Source organism: Notothenia rossii, assembly GCF_949606895.1.
Source record: "Notothenia rossii genome assembly, chromosome: 3".
Classification (NCBI taxonomy): Eukaryota; Metazoa; Chordata; class Actinopteri; order Perciformes; family Nototheniidae; genus Notothenia; species Notothenia rossii.
This window is the reverse complement of record NC_136901.1, coordinates 38,442,513-38,452,814: the sequence shown is the minus strand read 5'-3', so window position 1 is coordinate 38,452,814 and position 10,302 is coordinate 38,442,513. Positions and strand designations below refer to the sequence as shown.

The 10,302-nt window shown below is 38.1% G+C and overlaps 1 protein-coding gene across 1 annotated transcript in view; it reads right to left on the bottom strand.

Annotated features, from left to right (window-relative positions):
• LOC307032891 (transmembrane protease serine 9-like) overlaps positions 1 to 9,550 on the bottom strand; it is a gene marked incomplete at its 5' end in the record, with an annotated part of 13,776 nt that extends 4,226 nt beyond the window's left edge. The window contains 8 exons of the mRNA XM_079671170.1: positions 70 to 129; positions 238 to 261; positions 4,878 to 5,294; positions 7,356 to 7,492; positions 7,579 to 7,841; positions 7,941 to 8,103; positions 8,200 to 8,223; positions 9,493 to 9,550. Of these exons, the coding sequence (XP_079527296.1) occupies positions 70 to 129; positions 238 to 261; positions 4,878 to 5,294; positions 7,356 to 7,492; positions 7,579 to 7,841; positions 7,941 to 8,103; positions 8,200 to 8,223; positions 9,493 to 9,550 (1,146 nt within the window). The remainder of the gene's footprint in view (positions 1 to 69; positions 130 to 237; positions 262 to 4,877; positions 5,295 to 7,355; positions 7,493 to 7,578; positions 7,842 to 7,940; positions 8,104 to 8,199; positions 8,224 to 9,492) is intronic.
• Between the last annotated feature and the right edge of the window lie 752 nt (positions 9,551 to 10,302).

The window sequence follows — 10,302 nt, the reverse complement described above, 5'->3', positions numbered from 1 at the left end:
TATCGCTGATCAGAGACCCTCCACAACGGTACTTGCCATTCACTTGTATACTGGCTACCCAGGGCCAACTTCCTGCAGCCGCATTTTAACCTCCCACAATTCTGGGTTTGTTTGGTGCCTGGCCACATGCTGACAGAGAAAAGAGAACAGATTAGACATGGACATGTAGAAGCAGTCCTTTTCATAACTCACTGAAGGAATCTTGAAGAACTTGTTATGTTGCTCATATACGCTTACCTGGCTGCTGTTCTGAATGACATCCTGAAATTGAGAACACAGACAGAAAAATGTTATGCACACGTCTTGGTTGAAACCAAGGATGGCAAGCATTTAGTGGTGGAACAATTTATCTTCAACAACAATCTTTTATTTAAGTACACTTACTAATACCACACTGTGAAAAAACTACACGCATAGTTCCTGTATTGGCATTTTACTGAGGTCAGATGATTGACTATAGTTAGATGAATGTGTAATTGATAATTCATAGAACATGGCTTTGCTAGTTCTGTTGTTCCTAAATAAATTAACTTCTTTTTTTGTATGTAAAAATCTAATTTTGTAAACTACCTAGTACCTAGATAAGTGAAAGTATTACAGTACACAATATATTCCCATTGATTTTTAGTGGAGTTGAAGTTTAAGCTAGAATGAAAAGATAATACTCAAGTAAAGTACTTCATCAGTGTACTTCAGTAAATGCACTTACGTTCCACCCTTGCCTTTATGAGCACACATCAACAACAGACCTGAGATGTGGTAGTTTAACAGAGGGCCTGCTTTATTGAAGGCAGAAATGGACTCTTCCGAAATATTTTGAAAACTAAAACAAATCCTATCAGTTCACTTTAAAGTCTGCCTTGTCGTGTCACCAAATCTGCAGTCTTGCCCATCCCAAACTCATGATGTACTTACTGATAAGGCCTTACTTTTGACTTTAGTTTGATAAACTTCACACAGAACACTTTGTCAGATAACACACTCGTGCTCATTTTTTTCTATGCAATCGCGCAGAAAAAGTGAACAAGAGAACACCAGAGAACTCATGAGTGTAAAATAAAATGTGAAAATACGGCAACAAAAAATCAGCTCAACCAGTTTAATTTTCTATTAAATCCGATGTTTTTCGACTCATTTGCTGACGACATGGAGACAAAATATTCCTGTTGTGTTTTTGAGAGGATTTAAAAAAAAACACTGACTACAATGGGTTTCATATTACTTGACGGTCCATTGACCCAGATGGTTAAACCTGGTTCGGAATATTTCACTTCTGCACTATGGAATGCCATTTAAGCCAAAATTAAATACATAAATAATTAAATAAATCCATATATATATATATATATATATATATGCCTATGAAATAAATTCTGAAATAAATAAATATACATGTACATTTAAATACACATTTATTTATTTCATGGGACTTTTATTTCATAATGAAACATTTATTTATTTATTTCAAGAGACTTGTATTTCATAATGCCACATTTCCATTCCTTATATGTATATATAGAGGATGATCATTACCGCTGAACCACACAGAAATTGGTAGAAAGACATTTTTACTGTGCCTTCTTCCCTCTGTGCTCATTATTTAATACCCTAACCTCATACCTAGCTCCGCCCACAACTTTATACCGTACATCTTTCACTCGCATTTTTTTATTGTTAAACATAACTGATCAAACATAATTCAACACATATTTTTAAGAAGCTATGCACGCGAATGTGAAAAGAATCCCGGAGTCTAACTTGTTTTTCTTGTTGTCTTTGTGTCTGCAGCATGCATGAAGCTCCCAGTGTTGCAGAGGTATGTCAAATAAAAGTTCATTCAGATATAAATGAAATAGTTTTACATTCATTTCTTTTTTGTTTTAATTTTTACGATTTATTTTAGTCTAACATGAGATAAACAATAATTCTCACCATTAGAAAGCTCAGTCATAAGTTACATGAACAAAAAAAATGATGTTTGTTTTCTTCCGTCTTTTGCTCAATTGGACGTCACTGTTCAATAACCCCAGTTTAGTAGATCAAAAGTTTTGCGTAATGTTTGTCAAGCTGCCTATAGGTCTCTTCTCAGCACTATGTCCATGCGTTTAATGACTGTACTTAATCGACACATTCCTTTTTTTGTGCTTGTTAGGAGTTTCAATTCAGTGAGAATCTTCTGCATCAAGTGCAACATTGGTGATTTTATTCTAAACCAATAGAAAGCTCTCTCAATTTACAATTTACACCACTGAGACTAAAGTAATCCCATCCACGGAATAACAATGAGACCGTTGCTCCGGGCTGCTTGCTAGTTAGTTTTCCGATCAGCCACGCAGAACATATTGCAGGTTTTTCACAAACGATGCGCGGCGGCCTGCTGGGGATAGGAGTTGCATTCATGGGTGAATATTTGAAAATTAACGTTTAGAGAGTAAAAAAGGGAATGAAAGAATAAGGTACATTTGGCCCAGTTAGGTTTTCATTTCATTATCGGGAGTTTGTGAAGCTTGAAAGGCATTGAAAGGCACTGTGATGTACACAAAGGGCACTGTGATGTACACAAAGGGCACTGTGATGTGCACAAAGGCCAGATTCACATTCTCTCACACACACACACACACACACACACACACACACCTAATGAGTACTCACACACCCTTAGAATCAGTGCATGCTATTTTTCACACCATTGATACTGCAGGCTAGGGGAGAGTTTTACTTCTTTGCCAGGATAACAAATATATGTGTGTGTGCTACCATGATTAATCCTATCTGATGAGCGGTATGGAGAACGACAGAGCAGAAAAATCACAGCTTCCAGTTTTTCAGGTTTGAACAGTCGACTTATGAGTGGAGTTCATCAAATTACTAGGTTTTTTTATAATGTTATAATATCCCTTTGGTTGATCAATAAAGGTCCATCTTATCTTATTCCGGAGCTCTTGGCAGATATTAGTTTTGAGCCACGGTATTTTTTTTTAAAAGTGGTCTCATGACATCTCTACCTCATTCACACCAACGGTGTTTCAGGGCCGGTTCGGAGCTGGAGCTTGAAAAGCACCGGGTTTTCCTCTTAACACCGCTGCGGAGCAGCCTCTTAGCTCCGGAATCCGGTTCATTTCGAGCACCAAAAAATTGTCCGGCCAGAGCAAAAGCACAGCATATGTCACGCTTACGTCGAGGCGGGGGCAGGGGCGGGATCAACTCCTGAACAACAACAAAAAGCCGGCGTTTTATCCAATTTGTACACAACGATGGAGAAACTTAACAAGCAGCAGTGATCCACTGAAGAGACCAGCTACCTACTGGGAATCTGGTCTTCCGAAGAGGTACAGAGGAAGCTGGAGCACAATCGGCCATTGTTGTTGTTGTCGGTGTCAGCTGTGAGGGGTTTCCGCGCACTTTGGCTTTATGGAGCAGGCACGCAAACGGTTACGTCATGACGCAAACGATGACGCAATGACGCAGCACCAGTCGGACTCTGGGCGGTGTGAAAAGAGCCGGAGCTAGACCGAAGAACCGGTTCTGAACCTTAAAAGCTCTAGCACGGAGCTTGAACCGGAGTTGCGTTGGTGTGAACGAGGTATATGTACCCATTTGGTGGATGTATTAATTTGTTCAGCCTAGCTTAGCACAAAGTCTGGAAGTTACGTTACTTAACCTTAAAGTGAAGTTCGGTTAGGGTTACGTTAATTTGTTGGATGTATGTGTTCAGCCTATCTTAGCACAAAGTCTGGCAGTTATGTTACTTAAAGGTGGGGTAGGTAAGTTTGAGAAACTGGCTCGAGATACACTCTTTGTTATATTCCATGGAATGCTCTTAACATCCCGATAGCAATGAATATCTTAAGTGCTTTGACAAAAAATCCATAAAAAAATGTCATCTGTGGAAGCCGTAGTACTGTAAAAAGAACGACCAATCATCTGAGCCGGCCCGGCTAAAGTAACTGGATGGCCTACCTGCCTGTCAGCCTAACATTTGTGCACAAACTTATCTCGTGCCCTCATTGGTCATGTGCGCGTTCGTGTGTGTTGGAGGAGGGGCTCTGGAAGGAAGTGGCAGATTTTTTCCGGCTGTGTATTTTCAAATTCTAGCGCACTCGAGCTGGTTTCTCCAAAATTACCTACCCCACCTTTAAACTTTAGATAGGGTTAGGGTTAGGTTAATCTGGTGGATGTATCTATGTGTTCAGCCTACCTTAGCACAAAGTCTGGAAGTTACGTTATGTTACTTAAACTTTAAGTTGAGTCAACAATTATTGCAACATTGAAAACTTTGAAAACTACATTAAGGTAATTTGAACATAATTAGACCAAAACTACAATAAACACACACATAATACAATACAGGAATGAACCTAGAAAGAGTTAGCACTTGCGTTTGTGTGTTTCAGCGCACTGTTTTGGTATCCCAAACTTGACTGTTTTGGTTCATTCTCAAGGCTCTCATCAACCCAAACTATTCACCTTATTCATAGGCCTGCTGAGCCAAAAATGAAAACAATGTACAACACAAAAGATAATTATTTATTTTAGTTTTTTATCCCATCATGTCTGGAAAAACAATCTTTACAAGACAATGCAAAATCGTTGAAAAACTTAATCCAGTCATCTGCAAAATGATTGACTTTCCACCAGGAATGGAATCAAGATACGTTTAACTCTTTGATTAAAAGGAACAAATGAGGAAAATCACATTTGAATTATTATATTATTTTAAATCACAAGAAGGGTTATCGCTAATTAAAACATTTCAGTTATATATCTTAAATCATATTGTCTATTTTCGAACAATTAGGGCTCATATCAAATCAAGTGAATAAGCCATTTGGGCACACAAACCCTAAACTTGTCTTATTTCAACATCTCCATGTTTATATGCCTCCGACCATCGCATAGAGAGACATAAGGAGAAGACCGAGTGAAGAGATCACTCTCTCACCACTGCCAAACACACTGCCGTCCTCGGTGGTGTGGGGGTGTTGGGTGGTGGCATTGGGTTGTTGTGTGGGGGGATAGGGGTGATGGGTGGTGGGATAAGGTTTGGGGGATTCAGTGTTTGTGGTTATTTCGGAACAGTCAAAGGTTAAGTCGGTGTCAACTCCTGAGGACATGGACTCAACAAAGCCTGGTTTGCTAGAGCCAGTTTGATTTTTTATCCAGTCTTCGTAGTTGGACACACGGGTGTACACTCCAGGAAAGTCTGGGAAGTTGCAGCCTTGTCCAAAACTCACAACACCACTCTGAATCCAGACTGAACCAGTTTTGATCACCATTGGTCCACCTGAGTCTCCCTGTAGAAATAAATTGATGGTTGAGGTGTTATGATAGATCCATCCACCTTGCTAAAGCATGGCAAGGCAAGTTTATTTATATAGCACCTTTCAACACAATGCAATTCAAAGTGCTCTACAAAAATGAAAGACATTAAGAGCATTAAGAAACATATTATAAATTGGCATTTAAAAACAGTAATTTAAAAACAAAGATAATAAAACAAGAATAACAAAGGTACATGAATAAAAGTTACAGTGCAGCGGAATATATCAATTAAAAGCAGTGGAAAAAAGGAAAGTCTTCAGCCTGGATTTAAAAGTAATAAGAGTTGCAGCGGACCTGCATGTTTCTGGGACTTTGTTCCAGATATTTGGAGCATAATAACTGAACGTCTCCATGTTTAGTTCTGACTGGGGACAGAAAGCTGACCAGAAGACCTGAGAGATCTGGATGGTTCATCATTTAGCAGGAGGTCTGAACTGTATTTTGGGCCTAAACCATTCAATACTTTATAAACCAGCTACAGTATTTTGAAATCAATTATTTGACAAACAGGAAGCTAGTGTAAAGACTTCAGAACAGGAGTGACGTGATCCACTTTCTTAGTGTTAGTGAGGACTCGAGCAGCAGCGTTCTGAATCAGCTGCAGCTTTCTAATAGATTTTTTTGTGAGACCTGTGAAGACACCATTGCAGTAGTCCAGTCTACTGAAGATAAAAGCATGGACACGTTTTTTCAAATCCTGCTGTGACATTAGTCTTTTAATCCTAGATATGTTCTTTAGGTGATAGTAAGCTGATTTAGTAATTGTTTTAATGTGACTGTTGAAACTCAGGTCAGAGTCCATGACTACACCTAGGTTTCTGGCTTTATCTGTTGTTTTGAACATTGCAGACTGAAGCTCAGCGCTAACTTTTATACATTCTGCCTTGGCTCCAAAAACCATTACCTCAGTTTTATCTTTGTTTAATTGGAGAAAGTTCTGACACATCCAGTCATTGATTTGTTCAATGCACTTACTCAGTGTTTGAATTGGAACATAGTCTCCTGGTGAAATGGTTATGTAAATGTGTGTGTCATCCGCATAGCTATGGTAACTTATTTTGTTGTTTTTCATAATTTGAGCCAGTGGTACCGTGTAGATGTTAAAGAGAAGAGGCCCCAGGATGGAGCCTTGAGGAACCCCACATGTCATATTTGTCTATTCAGATGTGAATTTACCCATAGAAACAAAATTTTTCCTGTCCTTTAAGTAGGATTCAAACCAGTCTAAAACTGTTGCCGAAAGTCCCCCCAGTTTTCTCGTCGGTCATGTAGTATGTTGTGGTCAACAGTATCAAACGCAGCACTGAGATCTAATAATACTAACACTGAAGTTCTGCCACTGTCTGTGTTTAAGTGGATGTCATTAAAGACCTTTACAGGAGCAGTCTCAGTGCTGTGGTTGGTTGAAAGCCTGACATGAACACATGAAAACTGTTATTTAGATTCAAGAAATTACTCGGCTGTTGAAAAACAACCGTTTCAATGATTTTACCTAGAAATTAGAGATTTGATAAAGGTTGTTGTTTGTTACAGCCTGACTTCCTTTAAAATACATTTGCGGGACATACTTTTAATCAATGCAGTGGAAGGCTTGCTTATTTCCTTCTGTCTTAATCAAACGCAACACTTGGCTTCAACTCTGTGTTTATTTGGTGGATGTACAGTATATATGTGTTCAGCCTAGTTTAGCACAAAGACTGGATCTTATGTTATGTTACTTAAAACTTTAGGGTAAGTCAACAATTCTTGCAACTGGGACAAACTTTGAAAACTACATTAAGGTAAAAAACACAAACATTTTAATTTTGGGTAGTCAAAGAGAAGCTTGTAATTAGCATGACCGACAGTTCATTTATATAATCTTATAGATTTCTGGGATGTGTATTGAGATTATATTGAAACCAATCTTCCAATCAGCCACCCTACTACTTCAATTCAATATTCCCACTGCGTCTTTATGCACATTTTCCTGCTCCCTGTAAAATACATTTCTGAAGAAAGTGTCACAAAGTAAATACACAAAAGTTGGTTACCTGACATGAATCATTCCCTCCAGCTCTTAACCCAGCACAGATCATGTTGTCTGTGAGATATGGGTAGGCACATGTGCACTCATTGTTTCCCACGATTGGGATCCTCACTTCCTGCAGGTTGTCGGCTAGGGGGCCACCTAATCAGAGAGAAATTGGTGTTTAAAAAGACAACAGACATATTTACCCATCAATGTGTGATCAAGTGGGGAGTCAGTGAGCTTACCACTTGATGTAGTTCCAAAACCAACGACCCAGTTGTTGTCACCGGTGTAGAAGGTGCTGTTTGCAGAGGCCAAGCACACCGGCTGGATGTAGTCGGTAAATTTCACGGGACTCGACAGCTTCAGTAGAGCCATGTCGTTGTCGTTGCTCAATGCATCGTAATCAGGATGGGTTATGATCTTATCAACTACCCTTGACACTTCGTTCAAGTTTTTACCTGTCATGCTTTCGCGGCCCAGAACAACCGTCATGTTTGTGGGAAACCTGAAGACAAAATAGAACATTTCGGTTTATTATTTAACTTTTGCAAACAAAATAGAAACAATTCCTGTAATATTTCTAAGAGAAAACTTGATTCCTTACTCTGGGATGCAGTGAGCAGCAGTCAGAACCCACATATCGCTGATCAGGGACCCTCCACAATTGTGATCCTCATCAATTTGTAAACTGGCTATCCAGGGCCAAGTTCCTGTAGCCGCATCTTGACCTCCCACAATTCTGAGATTGTTTACCGCCCGGCCACATGCTGTCAGAGAAAAGAGAGCAGATTAGACATGGATATGGATATGTACAACCAGTCATTTTCATAAATAAACTTGTAATGTTGCTCATGTACGCTTACCTTGCTGCTGTTTTGAATGACATCCTGAAATTGAGAACACAGAAGATAAAATGTTATGCACACGTCTTGGTTGAAACAAGGGATGACAAGCATTTAGTGGTGGAACAATGTGTCTATCTTTTATTTGAGTAAACTTATCAATACCACACTGTGAAAATACTACAAGCAAAGTTCCTGTATTGAACATTGTATTAGGACATAAGGATATAAGGTATAGTCAGAAGAATTTACTAACCCAATCTAAAATTAAAGAAGCAAACCAAATAATTGATTGATTTGATTTACTTGTACTGTTGGCTCGTAATAATATTTTATAGAGTCTTGGGTTTTTTTTGTTCACACATTTTATTTTCTAAAGTAACTAAACTTTAAAGTACAATACAAAACGCTCTAACTTAGACTTGTAGTGGAATTGAACTATAAAGTGGCTTGAAATTACAAGTACTTCGATGTTGTACTTAAGTACTTGAGTAGATGCACTCCATCATGCATTTGTGAGCACACACCAAAACACAGGATATACTGTATGATAGTTTGACTGTGGCTTCCTTTATTGGAGGCAGAAATTGCCACTTAATTTCCTTTCAATTCACTTTAAAGTCTACATTTCACATATTTCCAATGAATTCTGCCTTATCGTGTCAAAGAATCTGCAGTATAGACAAACCCAAAATCCTGATTTACTCACTGATAATGCTTCACTTTGGACATTAGATAGATGAACTTCACCACGCCTTGCCAAATAACACATTTCTTCTAAGCAATCGCACAAAATAACTAAACACACGGAAACACAATAGCACTGTCAGTGCAAAGAAAATAAAACGTGAAAATGAAACAAATGCGATTATCTTTGTTTTTTTTTTCCAACTAAATTGCTAAGAAATGGTTTCTTTCAGGGCAGGGAGACACCATGTTATAAGCTTCTTGTTGTGCTTTTCGGAAAGGATTTTTAAAATACCACAATGTTGATAAGGGTTATCATGATAAATGATGGTCCGTTAACATTGTTGGGTTAACCCGCCCTGAAATATTCAAGTTCTGCACCGTTTCTCCAGCAGATAAAACAATAAGGAATTACCTTAATAACAGTACCAATACTGTTGCTGTCCATGTTAATTCATCATAGTTTTAAATAAAGAAAAATAAAATACTGGATCCAATCAATATAGTTGTAATCAAAGCAGAACGGATTGCAACTGATTACAAGCACTTTAAGCAAATTAGCCTTTTATCCTTTTAACAACCAAACATTTGTAACATTTTAAAGATAAATCACATGATCTTTCTCACCATTGGATAAGAGGATGATCATCACAGCTGAACCACACAGAAGTTGGTAAAGAGCCATTTTCACTTTGCCTTCTTCCCTCTGTCCTGACAATTAAATACCCCACACCTCATACCTAGCTCCGCCCACAACCTTTGACTACAGTACGTTTTTTACCAGAATCTTTAGTTCCTCCTCGTAACAACAACCCCCTTCATACCTCAACACATATTGTTAGAAGGTATGCATGTGAACAATCCCCAAGTCAACTGTTTTTTTCTGATGTTGTTGTGTTTGCAGCAGGCATGTTTTGTTTCCTAGTGTTTTGTAAAATGCAATCGTTCACATTCATTTCATTCATTTTGCGTTAAATTGTTCTGACGCAATGCCTTTTAATGTCTGAGTATTAATTCAATCATCCCGTATCACAAATCATTTTGAACTGTAAAGCTCTTTGAACTACTTTTATACTACTTCACTAGTTGTGTATAGTAACCAAATACATGTTCTCAAGTACTGTACAATTGAGGTGCTTGTAGCAAGCCTGTTTTTCAGGTTTCAGGCTCGAAAATGACATTCCCAGAACAAATGACTATATCTTCCCTTCTAAAAGGGTTAAATTAATAATCTTTTTTCTTAAAGTAATGATAAACCTGTGAGTTGGATGTAGAAAAGTCAGAATCAATATAGATGTTTTTTTATTTTAAAGACATTTCAGATTGAACATGGTAAAAAACTGTAAATTATATTGTCCGTCCAAAAAATATGTTGTACTTATCGTGAAAACTAACCTTGGATGATGGGTTAGTAGACTAAAAGCTTTAGGAATCCAA